At 36.1% G+C, this 23,976-nt stretch overlaps 1 protein-coding gene across 4 annotated transcripts in view; it reads left to right on the top strand.

Annotated features, from left to right (window-relative positions):
* Nucleotides 1-22,920, top strand: part of LOC128855275 (neurexin-1) — a 69,073-nt gene extending 46,153 nt beyond the window's left edge. For 3 of the 4 annotated variants that reach the window (XM_054090027.1, XM_054090028.1, XM_054090026.1), the window contains exon 20: nucleotides 8,814-22,920. In XM_054090027.1, coding sequence (XP_053946002.1) covers nucleotides 8,814-9,850 — 1,037 coding nt within the window. In that variant the 3' untranslated portion in view covers nucleotides 9,851-22,920. Of the gene's footprint in view, nucleotides 1-3,149; nucleotides 4,429-8,813 lie in introns of those variants that run through there. The other variant, XM_054090029.1, reaches the window with a different exon arrangement.
* Nucleotides 22,921-23,976: the final 1,056 nt, after the last annotated feature.

Here is a 23,976-nt window from a genome sequence, read left to right as displayed (position 1 = left end):
CACCTGGTTTCATTTTCATATTTACAAGTTTAGGCAGAGCTCTTTGATTTATTAATTGTAGTGTAACTTATTCTAAGAAGCTTTTAGACTAGATAATCGTGTGAAAGTTTGTCGAAGGGAATCTACTGTTGAAAAATGCATGGCGTAACTAGACTACGTAACCTGAGATGCGTGTTGTTGTTGTTGTAGCAGCTTACTAAAGCCTGTCAGTACAACGTAGTTACCGGTCGTCTTCGTATAGCTCATGTAACGGTAGGCCGAGGACACACTCTTTCGACAAGTTGGATCCAGAGTGAGAGGGGTGTGATGGGGCATGTGCAAAGGTGGGTCATGAGATGCTCATAAACAGCGGTCACTTTATATTCAGAAAGCAACTGTTAGTTCTCATCGTGATGCAAATGCCATTTTTAGGCTTGAATTGCGCTGGTCATCTTTCCGATGTGACATTAGTGATGACTTATAAAAATACTGATTTCAGCGATAGCGCATAGTTAGGAATGATCTAGGTTTGTTTTGCGGTTCTAAAAGGATGTTTTAGATTAGCTTAGGTGAAATGGTAGTGTCCAAATGCACGAGGGCACAGTTGAGTTGGTAGAAGGATGTCGCACATTCTTCTTCTTGAAAGGCGCGATAACCAATAATTTGGTACCATTTCCAAATCAATTAACTTTGCGCAATACTGAGAAAATTCGCCAAACAGTCACTATCCAAGCCTGATAGCCTCCCAGTCGTGGGTAGAAAGTGAAAATCATAGTGTCTAATTCTCAGTCTACACGAAAACAGGCCAGCTAAAGACTTTCAACAAAAGGCAGTTAATGAATAAAACAAAAATTTCATTGTTGCTTAATCTGCTTTTTGATGTGCTTTAATGTTTTTTGAAGCATGTGAAGGAGAGTAAAAATTCTTGAAAAATGTATGTAAAAATATTAAGGCAATTATGAAAAAAGATATTAGCTAATTACGAACATTCTAACGTGATGTGCCTGAGACATTCGAAATAGAGCAGAGTTTAAATATGTATTTCTTATATAATTATTTTCGTAGAGTTGTGCCAAATTCCACATGCCTCATCTTTAATAGTTGGATAACTGCTTAACCTACTCAGTAAAGCCTTTGTGCTGTTTTTCTTGTTTTTATTGTATGAATTATTCCCCATAAACTTCTTGGTAATACTGTCTCGTCGGATATAAATCCGGCCGTAGTCTACTTAAGCTAACGAAAAGCTTATTTGTATATTCATTTTGGTGGCCCATCTCCTACAGTACTTGCCAAATTGTTTTGATGGGTTGTAACAAGTGGATTCAATTTTTCTTATAGACCAGCGTCTCGTGCTGCTGACACTTGTACATTTCGACGTATCTTCTTTCTTTGAATTAGGATAACCTGCCAACTTGGACTAAGTAGGCGATTGAGTAGTAAAGTCCACTCTCCACAAACAAAACTGACACTTTATAAGCCCCTCATCATGTCCGGCCTATCGTATGGCGTAAAAGCTCGGACGACGATGACATCCGATGAAGCGACCCTTGGAGGCATTAAGGAGTTAGGGGTATTCAGACGTCAGAAAAAATTATGATTTTCACTAATTTTTTTTTGGCTATTTTACAAAAATAAAACCATAACATTATTGCATCATGTTTCGACTTGACTTTAGAGTTATCGCTGTTTGTCCTCCCGTTTCTCCAGAAGTCCTTAGAGATTCATCAATCGGACAAGAGAAATTAGATTTATGAATAGATAATCTTGTGCTTGATCTAAGATTAATTAACAATATGGGGGTCTCAGTAAATATTTTGCAGATTTTCGAGAAAAAAACCGACAATTAATTGCTTAAAAAAAATCGAAATTTTTGAAAACAAAAATCCTTCGATCAGGCTCGAGTTTTTTATGTTTTTCGCTGTTTGTCCTCCCGTTTCTCCAGAAGTCCTTGGAGATTCATCAATCGGACAAGAGAAATTAGATTTATGAATAGATAATCTTGTGCTTGATCTAAGCTTAATTAACAATATGGGGGTCTCAGTAAATATTTTGCAGATTTTCGAGAAAAAAAACCGACAATTAATTGCTTAAAAAAAAAATCGAAATTTTTGAAAAAAAAAATCCTTCGATCAGGCTCGAGTTTTTTATGTTTTTCAAAAGCAGTGTAAATTTTATTGAAATCTGCCAAGCGGTTTCTAAGTTATAGTGATCACCAGTTCAAAAAACATAGTTTTGAAAAAAAAAGCATTTAAAGTTTTGCTATCTGCTCCTAAGCGCCCGAGTGCCCTTTGTTAATTGTTGAATAACTAGAAAAGTATTTGTCGGATGCACTTAAAATTTTTACGCAATATTTTTAAGATATTATACTTTAAGAAAATGCAAAAAAATTTTTTTTTTTAAATTCTGACTACCCCTAACCCCTTAATATAACATCTCATAACCTATAGGCTTTGTAAGACGTTTTGACAAAACAACTTATCTGGCTCCATAAATCACGATTTTTGTTTATTTTTTATTATTATTTTTTTATTCGTAAAATTTATTAATCTTCATTCACAAGCCAAGGCTATGAAGGACTCAAAAGCAGAATGTGCTAAATCAACTTAAGTTGTTTTGTTAAAAGTCATTTACTAAAAAGTGTACATATTATATGTAGCTGTAAATGAGTATTAAACTATTTGCATGAGTTCAATTGCCAGTTTGCCAAATGTTGTTGATTATATTGCAGAAGAAAAGTGGCTGTAGTTTAAGTTTTAGTTTTAGTTGTAGATGCTACATACATACATATGTACATACATACATATGTACATTTATGTTTGTATGTACATACATATATCATGGCTTAGCTCTGCCAGCCTATTAAATGGTAGATTTGCCTAAAAAATCGTAGCAAGCATTTTCATAATGTCAGACATAATCGCAATTCGAAAGCATCAAACGCATTTCGCTCAGCCAGACAAATAAACAACCAATTACCTAAATATATACGTACAATCAACATTTCAATCAGCCAAACAATCCAATCTATCAACCAATCAACCAATCAGCCATACATTCACCACAACCACTGCCGTTCGCCCATGGAAGCTCGTTACTCGTTTCTTGTTACTCGCTGTTCCACAACTTGAAATCTTGAATTCATGGTTCTGAGTTGGAATTATCTCTTTCAGAAAATGAACTCTTCATATTTCTGACTCTGATCGTGCAATGGATTTGCCAATTGCATAGAATGCAATCGTAGAATGAGTGAAATGTGAGGCGAACGTGACTTCAACAACAAGAATTGCCATTTGAAGTATTCAAAAAATCCACAAAAAAGAAAAAAAAAACGAAAAACAATAACAACAATAAGAAACAAAATAACAAGCAGATTTAACTGAATAAAATAACTAGAAAGTAAATAAATATCAGATCAGATTACTCACAACACGACCATGCCCACGCTCACGATCAACAACACTTGCAAATTACAACAATGCTAACAACAAAAGACAACATCACCATCATCAAGCTGGTCACTCACCGCGCGGCCAAAATTGCTGACAAAATTACGTTATCGCTACTGCTTAACGCCAACGCCAATTTAACAACGGCTACCATTTAAGCTACAGCAACGGTAACTGCCGCATCAAAATTGATCAACAGTCGCTTAAAGCACTTGTGTATGTTTGTAATATATAATATGCATAGGCCGTGCGTAAGGCTTGCCAACCACCTGCCAGGTGCCCACTCAACGACTACTCAAACATATCTGCATTGTAAACTGTCTGATGCGCTTGCCAAACATGCATTTGGTCATATAAATATTACATGGATGCATTTTGATTATATACTCGTATTCAGTGCATATGTATATATGTACATACATTTAGAAATGCCTACGAATATACTATATTATTGTATGTATTAGTGTGCAATTATGAATAGCAAGGATATGGATATGTATAAGTATAAGAATTTTGCAAAGTACATACATACATGTAAGTTAATCTAGGAATGCATGCAACATTGTTTGTATGCATTTGTGTGTATGTACAAGTATTTGAGTATGTACATACGTAAGAAATGACTTTTAATATGCACTTGTTAATCTTTAATTCACATATCCCAATTTACTTAATTTTCAATTTTATCTTCTATGTATGCATACATATTTATCTATGTATTAGTTGGTTCTCAAGGATACAAAAACAGTATTTGATGACACTCATATGCACATATCTATTGTAAATAAGTTTATGTGAGCACATGCTATTGCTCGTACTTATCAGAAATAATCCTACATATCTGTTGATTTGCTTCTTTTGGCAATAAGTGATAAAAAATAAATAAAGTTACTACAAAGAGAGAACACAAGTAAAACTTCCAGTACTCTTAAAAGTCATGTATTTCTGTTCATGTCAATTCTACAAGTAAAAGTACGTTCACATAAGCAGTGATTAGCAATAAATCCACAAAAATAATCTACCCGTTCAGGTGCAAACTTGACAATCAGCGGTCAAGACTATTTTGAAAGGTTTTTCTTCATAGAAATTGATTTGGTGGTAAATTTTAGTGTTTTTAGTTTGTTTAATTATTATTAACGACATGAGGAGAAGGCAAAGAGCAGTAATAGTTAATTTAATTGTGCAATTTGCTGCTAGGAACAGACAGTGGAGAAAATCCGTAAACGTCGTCTACTGAGGTTGCAAAAAATTATGGCAGCATTACGCATGTGAAACTCGATATTGCATTTTATAATAAGTAATAACAGGCCAAAGCCCCTATGGACATAGGCTTCTTTCTGTAATATTCCTGCAGAACTAATATCAAACAAAAATTTTATTAGAATTATGCCTCTTTTCTTTTTGTGCGGATTTTAGACTTCATGGCACTGCGCCGAAAGAGTGTTTTGCATTTTTTGTACAGGATAAGATTCGATTTGGTCCGACTGCGCTTGAATTCGTACCAGGCGTTCTGCTTCTTTATTCTTAATGCTGAATTCTCGCTGTCCACCACAAAGGAGCAGGCTTGATCAGCTTTGTTATAAAAATTGGGATGGATTAATTTGCTGAGGAACGGATGATTTTTTGGATGTTAGATGCGTCTGGGTTGATGTTGGATGAAATAGGGAAAGAACAGGAGAGAGTTTCGTAGGTAGTCTCAAATTTCGACCAGTCCGCTCAGTCAGTTTTGAAGTAGATTCAGAGTTTGAGAAGAGTTTTTTAGGCGGGAATATTGGATTTTGGAGAGTATAGAGAAATGATCACTACCGTGAAAATCATCAAAGCGGAGCAATGATACTTCGGAAGAGAGGGATGAAGAACAAAGGGTAAGGTCAATATGTGTAAAGGATGAATGGGTAGAAAGTGGGAGGGAGATCCGTCATTTAGGACAACGACGGTAGAATCTCGGATGGAGTCTTAAATTGTTGGAGGAAATGGACGCGCTTTAAAATCACCACCTACAATAAAGGCATGGGTAGAGGAAGGAATCTGTTGAAAATCTGTAATTGAAATCTGTTGTAGAGATCAATTGGTTAGGAGGAGAAAAACCGTACACCACTGTAAATTTGTTGGAAGTGTGTAGTTTGAGTTAGATTTCCTTTGACAAGGATGGCAATGCCCTGTTTGTTAGACGTAATATGTGGAAGATTCTAAAATACATATGTGGAAGATTCAACGTAATCGTTTGGGAAGTAAGCAGTGCCGTTGTGGGCAAGGCAAGGTTCATTTAATAGGATGACGAAGGATTATGATTTTTGATTAAAATTTACGAATCAATATTATCATTCAAGTAGCCGTACATATTCCATCTCCATTTGAGATGTAATTTCTTTAATATTGTTATTTGAAGCTTTTGTTACATTAGCAAAAGAAGTTGGGTTCGGCGTTGGAGGTATTTGATCATTATATTGTATTTTTTGATTGCGTCACGCACATTGCATTTATTTATGGTTTTAGTTTTAAGTATTTCTTTAGTTTGCGGAATTTTAGGACATAGGTTTGAGGAAGAGGGATTATCTGATTGGCCATTGGCATACATAACTTTAGTGCATTCGGAAGGAGAACGGGGGGAGGTTGCACGTGGCACAAATTGTAGAGTTGCGACAATTTTTTGTGGTGTGACCAAGAATCTGACAAATCTTGCAACGCATGGTTGAGTAATACGAACGGACGGATAAAGTTCTCCAAGCGACTTCAATTTTGTCTGGAAGGTGGAAGTTTATGAAATGTTGGCAAGATGGCCCCAGTGTATTTGCGAAAGCCCTCGCTGATCTTGGATAATTTAACGCTAATTTAACATCATTTTCTTGAAGGCCTTCTACGAACTCTTCTTCGGACAAGTGACAAAGACGCAATAAAGAGATTTATGTAATTTAATTGTAATATCTCTAGCGTCAGACAACGTGTTGGCAACTAAGAATTTGTCAGCCGTTTTCATATTTTTAAAAAGTAATAGGGAGAGAACTGTTGCGATGCTCAGTGATGTTGTTGACTTTTTTGCTGATTGCTTGCAAAACAGGATACAGTTGTCAGTTTCTTTTCATTCATTCTTCTCTGATAATTAAGAACCGGGGGTCATCCGTTTTGGTGGTTAGAAGTTCAAGAAATATATTCAATGGAGAGATTTCAGATATTTTGCGGTTGGCTTTAACAGGGCGAACCTTGAGTTCCCAAATCTAATGCCCAGGGGCCATAGTACCAAATCGGAAATTCAATTTAGATCAGATTCTTAATACTATTGTAGTTTAATTGACCAGAAGAACAAGCGACCGAAAATAACAAAAAAAAGAGAGAATGCTCTAAACATCGCGGCGGAACGAAAAAAGCGACTGTACGCTATGAGTGTTCGTTGGTGACTGCTCAACATTTTTAAAAGTACTTGATTGTTCAATAAGTTTTGCGGTTCGATAAGATAGGGCGTTGCTACTAGCCTAAGTTTTTTTGTTTTGCTTTTGTATGATGGTACACTCTTCGTATGTGAATTTTCATTTCAATCTGTCAATTCATTCTTTGTTCACCAGCCATATAGTGCCTACGTGTCACAGTATTTTCTACAATCGAAAAAATCAAGTATGGTGCAGTGACTGATTTTTTATTTTTGGAAGGTTTAAAGGCAAAGGAAATTTATGAACAAATCTTGAAAGTATATAAGAACTTTTTGCCATCAAGTAGTACAGTAGAAAGTCGGGTTGCTGAATTTAAATGTGGTCGTAAAAGTCTTGAATACGATCCACGTCAAGGATGTTCAAAAACAGCAACATCACCAGAAATCGTAGAAAAAATACAGGATATCGTATTGGAAAATCGTCGAGCGACTGAAATAGATTTAGTAGAAGCCCAAGGTATCTGATTGGGTACTGTAAGCAATATTTTGACTGACGTATTGTGACGCATTCGCTAACAATGGAACAAAACACATTTGAATGTGACTTTCTCAGTAACATTTACAGCGTTTTCGAAAGGATAAAGTGGATTTTGTGCGTTGATTCATCACTATAGATGAGACTTGGGTCTATCATCATGATCCTAAATCAAAATAAGACACTAAAGAGTGGTGTGAACCTGAACCAGAAATCGACCAAGAAGGTGTCAGCATCAGTTTTGTAGAATGCGAAAGGAATTTTGTTTGTTGATTACTTGCAAGCTGGTAAACCAATAATTTCTGAATATTATTGTAACCTTTTTGACCAGCTGAAGGAAGGCATTTGTGAAAAAAGACTCAGTTTGCAAAAGAAAAAATTCTCTTTCATCAGGGCAAGGTGTCGTGCCACAAGAGCATTTTGACAAAGGCTAAAATCTAAGAATTGTTGAAACATCCACTGCATTCACCAGATTTGGCCACTAGCGTCTTTCATCTGCTTCCAGACCTAAAAAAAAATTCATGCGTTGAGTGCGCTTTTTATCAAAGGATGAGGTCATAAAAGCTGAGGGAGCGTATTTTGCAGTCCTTCCCGAGTCTCACTTCAGGGATGGAATTCATAAATTGGAATCTCGTTGGAACAATGGTATTGTTGGTACATATAATAAAGTGTATTTAAAGCCATAAAATTGTATTTTTCTTATCGAACCGCAAAACTTATTGAACAACCTAGTATTCGAAAAATAGATAATATATATATTTAACTATCAAATGAAGAAAAAACATTCTTGAAATCATGTTAAATATAATAAACACTAAGAGCTCGACAAATTCCACTTGTTTTTCGTCTGGCGAACCAGGGAGCGTCTTTCACATATGTATGTGTGTGTGATATATTATATCTAAAACAAGGCAGATATCAACAACAGAAAAAGATGGTCGTATGCCGTTCTGTTAAATGTCGGCATCAATAACGTTGACCATTATCCGACTCGCACCTATAGCACAGAACTTGGCACAATGATAAAATTCAGTGTCAGAAATTTTTGTAATTCTTTGCAACTCTCCGATGACCAATTATTAATCCCAGTTATATCTGACAAACAAGTGATTAGATCTTGGTTCCTAGCATTTGTGGTGTCTACCTATGTATGCATGTGGTATTTATAGTTTTTTTAGTAAAACTCTTACTTCACAATATTATCACATTTAAAAAAACTTATGCATAAAGCGGATACAATTTTACAACATATGGATAAAAGCTTGGAAAGAAATATTGAAAACTGAAGAACAATATTTTTGGATTTTCTCGCCTTAGTGTAAATCAGTTTTCTGGCTTAAATAAACTATGGCACCTTAACTATTACGTTTAGTTGTTACAATTAAAAGTGAGAGAGAGGAAGCAAGTGGGTTGGTTTACGTTTTTCCTACAGCAAATTATGTTTTTAACTCATTTTCTTTATGTACTAAACTTTGCATCCCGATTTCAGAGAGCAACAATGAAGTGGCGTCGTCGACGACAGATGGCGCTGGTCGGCGCACTGACACATCAACAACTACAGAGCAACAGCGTTCAAGTAGCATCAGTAGTAGCAGTATTGTGACCCGAACCGAGAGTCAGACAAATGTACCACGTGAAACAACCGTGCCGTACAGCGCAACTACGAGTATAGTTACCCAGCAGCGGCAAACATCGACACCAACATCGGTCTACACTACTTCTACGCAGCGCGCATCCACGTCGACCATCATAACAACAACCAGTCAAGCAACACCGTCACCCGAAATCCATTCCACAGCTACGGAACATCAAACTACTCCCTATGACATAGTACAGGTATTTAGCGGCGGTGAAGGTGGGGAACGACATCACGGAGATGAGGATGAGAAGTCAAATATGATATTCAATGGCGAGCATACATCTATACCCGAAGAACGTCCATCACCGCATATACCGTCGCCACATGAAACGCCGCCATATTATCAAATACCACCACAGCAACCGCCTACTTATGGCAACAACTATCGTTCCAAGGGCAAGGGTGGTCGTGTTAACTCGATTGAAGAGGAACGCACGGCCATGATAATCGGTATTGTGGCTGGTATACTAATAGCTGTTATACTGGTCATCTTGCTGGTGTTGTGGCTCAAATCGACGGGCGATCGCAACTATAAGACGGAAGGAGAGAAAGCCGCTGCATACGGTCATAATCCCAATGCAGCATTGTTGGGTAATAGCAGCACAAATGGATCCTATCATCAGCAACGACACCATGGGACACATCATCAGAATCTGTCTAACGGGCATAATACAGGCGGAGGAGGTGGTGGCGGTGGTACTGGCGGTAGCGGTAGTGGCAGCATGCTCGGTGCCTCTGGTGGTAGTAGTGGTGGCGTTGTCGGGTATGGCTGTATAAGCTCCGGCATGGCTAACACTGGCGCCGATGGCCGCCCACAAATGGCAGGGCTGGTACAACCTAAGCCGAAAAAGCGAGATTCCAAGGACGTGAAGGAGTGGTATGTGTAAATTGTTTTTATTTGAGTGAAGACTGGTGGTGATGTGGTGAGTTCTTGGAGCGGCAGTGAACGGACGAACAAAATGTGGTTAAGTATTTTAATATTTAATTCAAATTAGCAATAATAAATTTATGATATACATAGTCAAAAGCACACAAACACCTACACAGACAAAAAGCAAACACACATACATACATATACATGCAGAGAAACGTCAGAAAGGTCTTGAAATCATGAGGGTACATACATACATACATATACGGTTACATACATATTTCGTTTATGTATCTAACACCGCAGCATAAGTATAGCGGTATTTATTCATACAGACAAACAGATACAATACATAACGGTAGTTAACTACAGAAGTATGGGCGGCGCAACACTCGAGGCAACAAGTAAGAAGGATCAATACTAACAAAGCCAACAGCCAACAATAACAAAGACACAATAAAAACAAAACAGCCTATAATATAAATATATGACAGTTTAAAAATATATACCAATACTTGGAAATTAGTAACAAAAAGTTTATCACTAAGCTAAAAATAGAAAACTCATATGTATGTATGTATATGTAATGTACAAAAAAGCAAAACAAGAGAGATAATAATCATGAGGTGCATCAGCAGCCGCTTCAGTGATGGAAAACAATTTGAAATCTATGCAGGCTTTGCGTAAGCACATATGTATGTATATAGGCAAGGGAAGGGTATCACCCGATAGGTTGGTGCGTTGGGGTACGCGCTTGTTCATGTGCAAAACACTATCGATTCCCTAAAATGCGCTCAGAACATACAATATTAAAACTAAACTTTTGGATAGACGGGGAAAATTTGCAACGGCCGCTATTACGTATAAATACTATATACCGTTTTCTCATCTTACCAATAATTTGTGAGATTTACTAATCGAGCCCATAAACTATTCTATGTTCCAAGTCTAGTCACGTTTTTCATGCTGAAGTAGAAGCCGTTTATTTTCTCCGAGGCTTTTTTGGTATGATTTCGTTGATAAGGTGTGTTTAAGATTACTAGGTTATCAGCCTACCCTTCCGATTCTGATGCCGGGATAGCCAACTTAGCTCCCAGACGAGCTGCCAGCTTTTGGCTTTATGCAACACCCATTTACACCTCCTTTTCTCGGTCGTCAGACCCTCGTTTGCTAACAGCGGGGGTATCGCGTGTAGATGAGATGGACATTGGATGCGAGAGGCTATATCTTTGCAAATCTGCATCCCAGGGTGAAAACTTCCTAATAAGCACTGAGCAACCGCGCACTAAATACTAACCTCAATGATGGTGTGGAAACTGAAAATTCCCAATTTTTATGCTCCATGTACCGGTCGGGTTCCATTCCAAGGCCGATTGTGCAATGTTATTTGCGTCCTTTCTTAGCGTGTGCCCAATACAGCCGTATTTCTTGCGCTTAATGTCATTATCTATGCCTTTTTATTTCGCGATTTCCCATAGCCTTTGATTTGAAATCGTTCGTGTCCAGAAAATTCATGTGTATAATGGTTTTTGTTGCGTGCCACGTCTCACTACCATAAAGGAGAGCTGTTTTTACAAAAACGTTAAAAATTTTCAATTTTGTCGCTCGATTAATTGTGGAGGATTTCCATACTCTCGGAAGAGAAGCGTAAGCTCGCTTAGCCTTGTTTCGAAGATTATTTACATGTGTACCTCCTACAGATCTAAGAACGCTGCCTAGGTACGCAAATTCCTCCACATCAACAAGGGTGTCGTTATCGATGTAGAAAAGTTACACATTTTAAGGGTTAGAGCTCATAGTTTTCGATTTTTATATATTGATTTTTAGACCAACTTTGTGGGAAACAGTGGAAATGATGTTTAACATGCCTTGTATTTCATTGGGACTAACGGACAATAAAACTACGTCATCCTCGTAAGCTATGCTTCTAAGCTTCTTATTTAGTTTCCATTGTATACCACGCTTGGCGAAATCACAACATTCGAAGATCATATCGAGAGTGACTATAAATAAAAGTGGAGAGATAGCGCTGCCCTGCTTAACACCGAAAACTGTCTGAAAGCGTTGGCTCAGCTGTCCGGCGTGGAGTTCCCTGCTGCTGGCTCCGTTGTATGAGCTTTTTATTATGCTGCTTAGTTTTGGTGGGATACCGCGAGCTTACAGTGCGGCCCATATCGCATCTCTCCTAAGCGCATCAAAGACTTTAACCCTTTGGGGACGGAGCCGATCGACGGGCGAGCGTCGCTGAGGTCGAGAGGTTTTGGAGTGCGCAGTAAAGAAAATAAATACGTTGAACGTTAAAAAAACTAAGGCTTATTTTAAAACCCGAAAATTTTTTCACTAAATCAATAAATAATTCTAATGTTGAAATGTCTGAGTAGATTCCTTTTTGCACGGATTTCACTTCCACTTGACGAAGTAAACCCGTCAACCCGTCTTATCAGATTCAAAGTAATATTCGTCAGAACTGTTGCTATCTAACGTATCATCTCTAGATCGTTTAGCAATTGTGCGTAGGATAAAATATATAAAAAGCCTGCTGGTTCCTCTGGCAGTGACACTGAGAGGCTGAATCGAAGAACTGAAATTCGTTCTGACTCTACCGTCAACTTACATCGTAAGTTTACATTATAAGGAAGATAAGACTTCATCGCTAATGGCCCCTAATGTCTTTGAATGAAAACGAGACGGTAAAACGGCTTGGGCGGCTATATGCCGATACTCGTTCCCAAAGGGTTAATATAGTCAATAATTGTTCAATGGTAATGCGCATTATACTGACGAATTGAGACACGAATGATTACGATGAAAACTGGTTTGAATTTTTGCATGTATGTATATGTGCGTGCATCGCCTAAAAGTACAGGTATTTCTCCTTTTCCTGATTTTTCAGTTTTTTGATTACCTATGTAACAAGGAAATTATACACCTTTAGCCAAGTGTAACGTATTATAAGGCTTTTAAGAAAAATGTCCTTATGACCCCAAACTGGTTTACTCGCTTACTATACATAGTACTGCCTGGAATAAGTTCCTTTCTCTCACGCTTCCACCCCTGAAATAATCAGAACTAAGTCAGATAAGAGGCCATTTCTTACCTTGAATATTTGGTTATAACGGTGTTAAGTACTTAGCAACTCTGCGACGAGATCTCTGAACTTTTCCAGGTTCGGCGTAACTATTGTTGAGCCAAGAGCTTTTAGTACTGTACAGCTCTACTAGTTCTGGATTGTTACGAGTTCAGATCTGTTTGTAGATAGCAAATACTTTCGATTGAAAAAATACGCTCTGAGTCTGGTAGCAAGACAAAGTTTGATGTATTCCTTGCATGGAAAGGTATACAATTAAATAAAAAATTAAATTAATATTAGTTGAACAGGCAAGAACTGTTAAGCATTATGAAGTCTGATTCGGCTGCTGATGTTCTAAGTGAATCCATGTTTGAATTTATGTTAAAGAATTTAGCAAAAACAGTGGGTTTCTTTTGGGGAAAAGTCCGATAGAAATAAATTAAGATTATTTTAGCAAAATAAAAATAAACCTAGGGGCCATATGCGAATATAAATAGAATATTTAATGTAAAGTACTGTATAATAAGGATATATTAGACTTAAAAAATATATATGAACTCTGAATAAGGCCTCAAGAGTGTGAAGCACAGTTATGTACGTACAGAAGTGGGATGATTGTTTATTATGGGCAAATGCATGGAAATAAATACTGGACGCAATGTTGGCTACAAATAAAAAATATAAATATATTACACTTAATATATATAAAAACAACAAAAAGAAAAGCAAATTTTAGCGAATAATTGCCGTCGAACGGCGAAGAATCTATGGCTTAATAAATAAATTAAATAAATACAAATAAAATAGGCAAAAAAAGAAAATTAAATCAAGTAGTTCCAAATTCAAGCAAATCTACATAAATATTTAACCAAATTTGATTCGTTGAATTCTTCATGTAAAGTTTAAAACAATAAAAAAAATTAACAAATGTGGTGCTGTAATTTAATACTTAGTCCGAAATTTTTAAAAACAAATTCAATTTCTTTAATTTAATACAAAAATATAACTAACATATACTACAAAACAAGAGACAAATAACATAACAATACATAAAGTAAAGTAATTAAAAACTTAAGTATTATGTTGATCTACAACAAACTAAATCTTATAAAAGTAATAATTAAAATCTGTGACAAAAACGAATATTAAGTATTATTGCAGATATTATGAAATAATCACTATTAACTACTTACATACATATTTGGCTTTGACACTCCAAAAAAACCAAAAAGCAAAAAAACGGGCTCAGAAAGTAAGCAACACTACGCTTGGTAATTCTTTCGATGCAATTTTATATGCCCCTCGCCAATGTACACACACTCGCGCAATAATTCGAAAGTTCTCAAACTCACGCACACCAGTTGGCTTACTGCACTTAGATGCTTGCATACACGCCCACACGCCACACGCTCACATCTACTTACACCAATTCCGACACATACTCGTACACGCTGTACATAATTTTGTCCATCATATCTATGACGCCATGTTGCGTACGGCGTCATCTTTGTACGTATGAAGGCAATATATTGCCAGTGTTCACTGTATCAAATTTAACTTTTTACAATATTTATTATATACAAGAACATCGTAAAAACTAGAACAAGCTACCAAATAGCAAACATTTTTACACAAAATGCGTGTTTGTATATCGTTTTTGATGCTGATACAATAGACATTTTTTTGTGTTGGTTTTTTAAGAATTTTTGTAAGACCTTTTGTCTATACTTAGACTTAAAAGATAAATGCTTAACTTGAACATATCAAATGCAAAGGCACACGTTTTGAAATACGATTAACGAAAACTAAGTAAATGGATAAACAATCGATACTTACACACATTGAAAACAATTCATCACTTGCTACATCAAACTTCACGCACCTGTTAGCGCAAGAATGTAACTTGACAAGGCGCGATAAACATTCATTCTTTGATTTAATATTGGCATATACAGAAATTGCTTTTTGATCATAATGCATGCAAAACACTATGTGACTTACATACAGCTTGAAGATGCGGAGATTTTCGCCATAATGAAAATTTCGCTTACTAAACTTTTTTGAATTTCTGGCTGACTTAAAACCTGTAGCCATCCACAATATTTCATCGTTTATTAGAGAGACGAATTGGATTCACCCCACATTGAGTACTAGAGGGGGAGCTTGAGACCAAGGTAGTGATATCTACATCTGGCGACCACCGTAGCCAAACCTAATCAACTTTTAAAGGTAAAGAAGTATACAAAAAAGTGCAAGAATGCAAAAACTTTCGTTATCCACGAACAGTCGATTGTCTTGTCAATTACGAGTACATCTAAAACGATAAATAAATAATTGGGTTATACACTTCTACTAAATGTTTGGCCGACCTCCTCCTCCTATTTGTGGCGTGCGTCTTGATGTTGTTCCACAAATTGAGGTACCCACAGTTTTAAACAGACTCCGAAAGGCAGATTTTTTTATGAGAAGCTTTTCCATGACACAAATTCACTCGGATGTTTGCCATTGACTGGCGAGTGGCGACTATTATTAGAAACAACTTTGTCTTTATTTTAGTGTTTCATGCACGGAGATTCGAACCTACCTTCTCCCGAATTGTAGTCACGCACCAACCCATTCGGCTATGGCGGCATTCGTAGCATGGACGGATAGGATTTCTGACAGACATAGTATTTCATCGTTTCTTAGGGAGATGAATTAGTTTCACCACCTTGGGAAGTAGAAGATGTTTTTGCCCAAGCTTGTGGTATTATAATGAACCTCCAATCCTTCCTACTTTCTCATGGAGAGTAGCAACCAGCGCAGCCAAACTTAATCTACTCTTAAAGATGAAAAAAGTGCAAAAATGCAAAAGCAGTCGCTTAAAAAAATGAAACCCTAACAGTCAAAGTGTAATTTAAATCTTTATTGGAGTAACTAATCATTAGTGTCTGGAGATATCTATAAAACTGAGTCTGTATGTAAGCATATGCAAATACAAAAAGAAGGATTCGGTAACTTTTAAATAAATTTCATATGAATTCCAGAATGTCTGTAATGCGTCCATGATATGAATAATGAATTTCACCCACTATCGATTTTTAAAAAGCACAGGAGAAAATATTTTTTGACACTTTAGCTGCAAAGGACTTGAAGAATTAGAACTCAGCGTATTTATACAAAACAATTTCACATAGTGTTGCTTTTGTTTAACGCAAATTTGTTTTGTTTATTCTCATACATATTTTAAATTAAATAATTAAAGATTAAGAACCCTTAGTTTGTTTATCCTTAGCTTGCTTTTCAAAAACGAAGTATATATTTGACGTGCAACTTGAAATGCTTTCGTGCGCCACTAATACCACCCAAAAACTTGATCACACAAATAATGCGGCACACATAAATTCTTAGACGAAAAACAAAATTCATGAGAAAAAACTCACGAATCATCTCACGTAACAAAACAATACATAAAGGCATAAATTAAAAAAGGAACACACACACACAAATGACAAATTATAGCTGCAAAATCCCACGTACTTGTGTATAAACACCAAATAAGCAAAACAAAAAATTTCAAAAAAATATAAATAAAAAATTGTGCACCCTAAAACGAATATTTAAATTTTCCTGAAATTCTCTTTACAATTTATTATTAATTATTGTACACAAAGGAAGGTGATAGACAATTGAACCGCAAGAAACAAATTAAATAATAACATGAATATATTTTAATTAAGAAATCTTATTGTTACATTGTATGTACTTTATAAGCGTGAACGAATGAAATACAATATACAAATACAGTTAATGCATATTTTCAATTTAAACGTATATACATATGAACCTTGTTGTGGTTGAACTTTGAGGCCATGTATTCTAGAATTCTTGTATTTTCACCTCCGAAACTCATATCACGCAAAGTTATAATATTGCACAAGAAATTCTGCATTTACTGTTATTTTAACTCAATCAAGAAAAAAAATCTAAAATAAGAAACCCTAATATAAATTTAAGGAATTCATAGAAAAAGGTACTTTTTTGTTTTGCGGAAATTCGTCGGCCAGGGTCAATTTGCGTGGGTTCTCTCAGAAATGTATTATTTTATGTTATTTGATAATTTTTAATGATTATTTTATTTGATTCATATCCTTGAATGAATAAACGTTTAGCAATTTGTTTTTACGCTTAATGGCGCTACTGTAATGTTTGTACGTATGAATGTACATATGTATGTATGTATATGTTACATATCTACGTTGTGTATGTAGCTTGCGAATTTTTGGGGTTTCATTTTGACATTTACTGTACCTACGAAAAAACTGTCAGCATACGTATTCCATATTTCACGAGACCTTCGTGAGATCTAAGTTCTCTTATACCGGCTGTTGAGTTAGTCATCTATGGAAGTTCAGTTCTCAGCACTGGAGTTTCGATCTAAAATTGGTGCCTTTGAATCAAAATATCCATAAGGATTCGATGCTCTTAGTGACGCATATCGACCTAACACCAAACAGTAACCGCCCTAGAATGGGAAGCGTGTATGCCAGATGCAAAGTATCTAATATGGCACCCATTTCGGTAATATGGCTTACATAAAAGCAGCATTGGAAGCAAGTCCTGAAAAGCCAAACTAAGAGATAAGAGAAACTAAGAGAAAGTTTAGAAATTTGCGAAATGTATGCGAGTTTAAGAAATTATATAAGTTTTCTGTGCGTCTGTAAATTTGTAGTGCCTAAGTCTTCAAACACGAATAGACAAAATGGTACGACTGAGAGATTTCATACTAATATCTGAACTCTATCGTTACCATTCGATTGTTCGCGTCATCAAAGAATGAGAATCAGTTTCAGTCATGGCGAAAAGAGAGGGTACTACGTAGTATACCGTTATTCGGCCGAATTTCCGTTTAAGAGAAAAACGAGTGATATAGGGAAAAAATCAATCAATGACAACACTTCGTTGATATCTAAACACCGACTGATTGAACTATGTAAATACATGTGAAATGATAGTGCAGAGTTCGGGTTCAGAATTTTCCAAATGATGAAGCCAAAGTTTCCCTCCCAGTTTTTTTCACCAAACTTGAGTTTCAGCGCTCCATAACAGTGAAATCATTTTCATTGAGCTCAACCGATGGTCAGACCGCTGAGATTAGCGGCACGCTCTCACTAAAATTCATTCTTATATACCCATTATTTTATGTTAATTATCTAACTATAACAATAAGTCATTCCTTGAGAAATGTGAAGAAACTTCAGATATGTGTACAGATGTCTGTACATTTGAATACTAATAAGGGTGTTCAATTTAGAGTTATCGAATTTTTAATTGAAATAAAACAACGAAAATTGAAATTTCTTGAGCAATCTCTATTATTTTTATGTAGAATTCTTCATTTATTTTTTTAAGATAATTACTTTCAAATGTTGTATGGCAAGTAACGCCGTCCGCCGTCTTATCAGACCCAAATGTTGTGGAGATCACTGCCTTCAATTTCCAGCATCAAAATGTCGGCAATTTCCAGCATCAAAGCGTTCGCCATTCACTGGTACATTGGTGCCAGCCGTGTCTTTGAAGAAATATGGGCCGATAATTCCTCCATCCCATGGGCCACACAAACTGTTGTTTTGGATGGTTCATTGGATAAATGGCTGTTCTTGAATGGCTTCGGGTAGCACTTCGGCCCAAATATGTAAATTTTGCTTGTTGACGTTGCCATTGAGCCAAAACTGGGCCTCATCGCTGAACACCATAAGTTGGCCTGAGGGCGCGATGAACACATTTCGCAGAACGTCGATGTTCGCAATCCATTGGTACGATTTGTAAAGGTTGTTGAGGCGTAAGGTTTTCCATAAAGAAATGTCAATGAATACCGAAAAAAATTATGTATTTAGTTTGACAGTAGTCACGCGTTAACAGTCAAAACCCGAATTGGAAAAAGTATATCCAATATGTAAACCCTTAATAATAAATATATACATACTTGGCCGCGGCCGCCGTAGCCGAATGGGTTGGTGCGTGATTACCATTCAGAATTCACAGAGAGGTCGTTGGTTCGAATCTCGGTGAAAGCAAAATTAATAAAAACATTTTTTTAATAGCGGTCGCCCCTCGGCAGGCAATGGCAAACCTCCGAGTGTATTTCTGCCATGAAAAAGTCCTCATAAAAATATCTGCCGTTCGGAGTCGGCTTGAAACTGTAGGTCTCTCCATTTGTGGAACAACATCAAGACGCACACCACAAATAGGAGGAGGAGCTCGGCCAAACACCTAACAGAAGTGTACGCGCCAATTATTTATTTTTTATTTATACATACTTGGCGCTTAAACCCGTTTTGGGTGTTGGCCGAGCTCCTCCTCCTATTTGTAGTGTGCGTATTTATGTTGCGTTACAAATGGAGAGATCTACAGCTTTAAGCCGACACCGAACGGCATATATTTTTTATGAGCAGCTCTTTTGTGGCAGATATACACTTAGGAGTTTGCCTTTGCCTGCCGAGAGGTGACCGTTATTAGAAAACACATTTTGTATAAATTGGTGTTTCGTGCCCTCGATTTTACCTACAAAAATTATACTATTTTATTCATCATTTCCAAAATAGAATGACAAAAGAAATTATATTGTTTTCTGTATAAATATGTTTGTAACTGTGGAATTGTTTTGAATTCAATTCCCCTTCACATGAAAGGCTTCTTCAGTACAACAAATTGAGTGTTGCTCATACGCTCCCGTAACCCAAAAAGCGCTTCTTCTTCTTGATTGCTGCGATAATTACTTAAGCGATTTTGGCCGTTTAACAAAGCGCGTTGAACACACCAAGTGAAGCCAAGCCCTTCTCCCCTGATCTTTCCAACTCAAGGAGGCCTTTCTCTTCCTCTGCTACCGCCAGCTGGTACCGGATTGAATGAAAATGCCCTCAAAGTACATACATACATATGCACATTAGACTGGCCGTAACTTTTTTTTTGTTGAAATCCATAAATTTTCGGGTCTTAAAACATGAGGTTAGGAGTAGTGAAAAACGGTGTAATTTTGTAACCCGATCCGATGATGCCTAACCGTGCCCATTTGATCCCAAAGTATGGACAATTTCAAAAAATCACAATTTTTACCAAATTTTTTTTTGTTTCCAATTTATATAATTAAATTTAATTTAATATGTATATACTTAATATATATATAATTTAACTTTATTTATATAATTTATTTTAATTTAATAAAATTTTAATTAAAGAATTGATTGTCTATTTAATGAGAGAGATGGTGTAAAACGGATACAATTGCCTGTAGTGTCTTCTTCATTATAAGTAAGCGATCTGTTGTAGTCTGTGATCAATTTCAATGCTCTCTCTGCAGCGTCATTAACTACAGACAAATGCTGACAAATTCGTTTTCCCGCTATATAGTCTTCTTTTTCTTGCCATGTTGAAGGATCTGATTCTAAAAAACTTGTTTCAATTCCTAAGCGGATAAAGAATGTTTTAGTTCTTGATGATTTCATCATCAAAATCATGTATATTCTTGCTGCCGTAAAGCATTATTTCTGACATTGTTGCAACAACTCTCTTTGGAACAGCATCTTCCTTCTGGTTATCGCTAGTAATATGTGAAGGAATTTGATCATCAAAAAATGAAAGACCAACCGCCTCTTCCGACAAATACCATAAATGATTTTTAATTTTATGTAACAAGGCATTGGATATATTCTTATCGAAATATACAATCACATCTTGATTGAGCTTAAGGTCATTTTATAGAGCAGCTATTGGATCCACACAACGAAACCAATATGGAACGTAGATGCAGGTTAAAAAAATACAAACGCTTCTTAGATTCTTTATCTCTGAAGTCGTTAACACGAATTGCTCGCGAAACAGAAACATTTTGTAGCAATATAGGCACTTCGACATAAACCTTGCGTGTGATGTTGCACCACTTGTTGCACTTGTGAAAAATTTGGTACGTCTTCCCCAAAAAAGAGCAACGATAGTTGTAGTAATTCTTTATAATCGGCACGAGTATGGTGACTATTTAATGCAGGTAGACAAAAATTCTTAAATATTTCCACTTCAGCTACTGTAAAGACTTTCCGAACTTCATTTTCCGATATTCCACTTTTGAATGACATTAATTTTTCCAGCTGATGGAGAAACGATTGAATAAGGGAACTTCCGGTGCTGATGATTTGCCAAAATTTAGTTCGAACACTGCTTTGACTAGCAACTCACTAACATGGTGACGACAGGGAAAGGAAAGTAGATTTCGGCCCAACCTTTTTTCAAGCAAGAACGCTGCTCCATTATTAACTCCCGTATTAGCAGCTGTTGTATCAAATGATACAATTTCCACTAAATCATCGAGCTTCCACTTGCACAAAAAATTATGTATTTCTGCAGCTATTGCATCTCCCGTTGAACTTTCAATTTTTGGTATCCCCAGCAGTTTTTCCATATTTTCTCCTGTGACAACGAGAGACAATCTATCTTTCTTTTCTGTGCCTCAGATTTCTGCAAGCAGCTTGCCATCCCAGTGAAGGATAAAAACGTCGGGAATCTACAAACAAGTAAAAAGAAAGGTCAAGAATCCAAAATTTTATAAACATATTCAATAAAACCATTAGCAGCTGGCTCAACACACCGTTCATAAAACACAATTTCTATTACTCAACTGACGGTGGCATATTTTCCACGAATCACCAATCAGTTATGTGTGCTGAAAGCGCCTTTTGTCAGGTGGCTTTCGCGATATAAATTGGGTCATACCGCCATAAAGTAAACAAGATCATTAATTAAAATCGCATCACATCAATAAATATAAGATTCGAACAAAATAATTGGAAACGAAAAAAAAAATTGTAAAAATTGTGATTTTTTCAAATTTTCCATACTTTGGGATCAAATGGGCACGGTTAGACATCATCGGATCGGGCTGAAAAAATATACCGTTCTTTATTGCATCTAACCTCATGTTTTACGACCCGAAAACTTTTGGATTTTCGATTTTTATTTTTCTCCATACAAGCTGCGGCCAGTCTAATGCACATACATGCAAAAAACCACGAAAGATCTGTGAAATAAAATGAATTTACATCAAATTTAAGTTTGTTATTATAAACGGATTCAGTAAATTTGAAATTGAACTTCCCTTCCTTGATGCAATAATATAAAGTATTGTGTCATTGACACTTAAAGGATTACGATTACGGCGTGAACTGTTAACTACTTGTACGGCAACAATGTATGTAACAATTTAACACGAATATTAACATAGAAATTCATATATAAATGAAAAGTGTAATGGTAGTTAAATTACAAAAGTAACAACAACAATATACCTATATTAAATAAATAAACAGGAATCGGAAAATGTTATTTAAGTAAAATGTCGATTTGCGCGTACTATGTATTTGCATGTAAGATATATATACATACATATATGTGTATGGATATGTTAGCTAGTAAAGGAGAATGTCGACTGATGCAGCGTTGGAAGGTTGATCAATAAATTGGCAAATTGTCACATGTATTCTCAAGTACATACTTTACTCTTACATCCATCTAGGCTTAAACCCATTGTTATTTAATATTATATATAAAAATGGAATATGTATAAATATATCAACTAAATATGTATAAACACACATACACATACATATATGCTAACATAAAAACACATACAATTAACACACATACATAAATACTTACATAGACACACCTTAGCCCACTTACAAATGTAGGCCGCATAAATTGAATGGCGAACAAAGATACGAACAAGGATAAGATAATTTGGAAGTAATGACCAATATATGCATACAACTACACACATCTATATATATACATACATTAATATATATAGTGATATATAGTGCATATATAATTACAATGTATGGTAAATCGTATGTAGCGGCAGTGATTGTTAATTGCTTTGTTTGTTTGCATTAGATTTTATAATTTATAATAACAAAAAAGAAGAAGAAAACAGAATGACTGATAAATCACAAAAATAAAGTACATCTAATAACAAATAAATAATATTAACTGAAATTGTTTATATTCCTTAGCGTAGCTGCAACTGGAGTAATTTAGTGGCAACAAAAGGTAGGTAGGCAGGTCTGATGGCTGCCAATATGACACAATTTGACCTGTCATAGGTCCGTTGTGATACCACTGGAACTTTTTGCTTACACCATTGGGTGCCTAGTAAACCATCCTGTGGCTTTTATAAACGAGCTTTATTTCGTTACTTTCAGATGCGCTGTATCCGCTACATCTATTAAAAATGCACTACCAATCGTGTAAAGTCTTGTTCTAGCTAATCCTTACACTCACAAAGGAGGTGTCTAATAATTTCGTCCTCTCCTGTATTATAGCAGCTTCTACAATAATCGTAGTATGGAACTCCCAGCCTTATAACACGGGGGCGGAAAAGTCCAGGGCCAAAGAAATAAAACATTTTTTTTCAGTTTAAAATTAGCTTTATTCATTAACGTAATTTCCATTAAGAACAACGCAATTATTCCTGCGCCGCTCTAACTTTCCAATAGCACTTTTGTAGAACGATTTATCTTTTGCCTAGAAATAGGCCTCAGTTTCAACGTCAACGTCGGTGTCTCTACGACCACGTTTAAATTTAACAAACCATCGCTTTATTGTTGTTTCTGATGGAGCGGAAAACGTGCTCTCAAAACACGAAATTCTAGTTGATCCATCGTTTTAACAATAAGAAAAAAGTAACTCACAAACTCATCATCATATTGCCGTTACAGTCCGGGGCGGACCATTGCCTCCTCTATAATACGCCTCCATTCTTCTCTACAGTCCGCTTTCGCTCTATGTTGTGAGATTTTCATCTTTCGCATATCATCTTCTACGTCAGGGTTTGCTTCAAATACTTTTTGGTCGATCTTTCTTGTCCATACCACCGTAATTTTTGAGACTTTCTAATTCGCGTTACACTTCCTCCCGCCATTAAAACACTGAGCTCGTGGTTATGCCGTATACGGTATGTACCATCTTCTAATCGTATAGGCCAAATATTCTTCTAAAATTTTTTCTTTCAAATCGGTTCAATAAATTTACGACGATGAACG

This window comes from Anastrepha ludens, chromosome 2 (genome assembly GCF_028408465.1).
Source record: "Anastrepha ludens isolate Willacy chromosome 2, idAnaLude1.1, whole genome shotgun sequence".
Classification (NCBI taxonomy): Eukaryota; Metazoa; Arthropoda; class Insecta; order Diptera; family Tephritidae; genus Anastrepha; species Anastrepha ludens.
The sequence above is the reverse complement of the archived record's forward strand: the minus strand, read 5'-3'. Positions and strand labels throughout refer to the sequence as shown.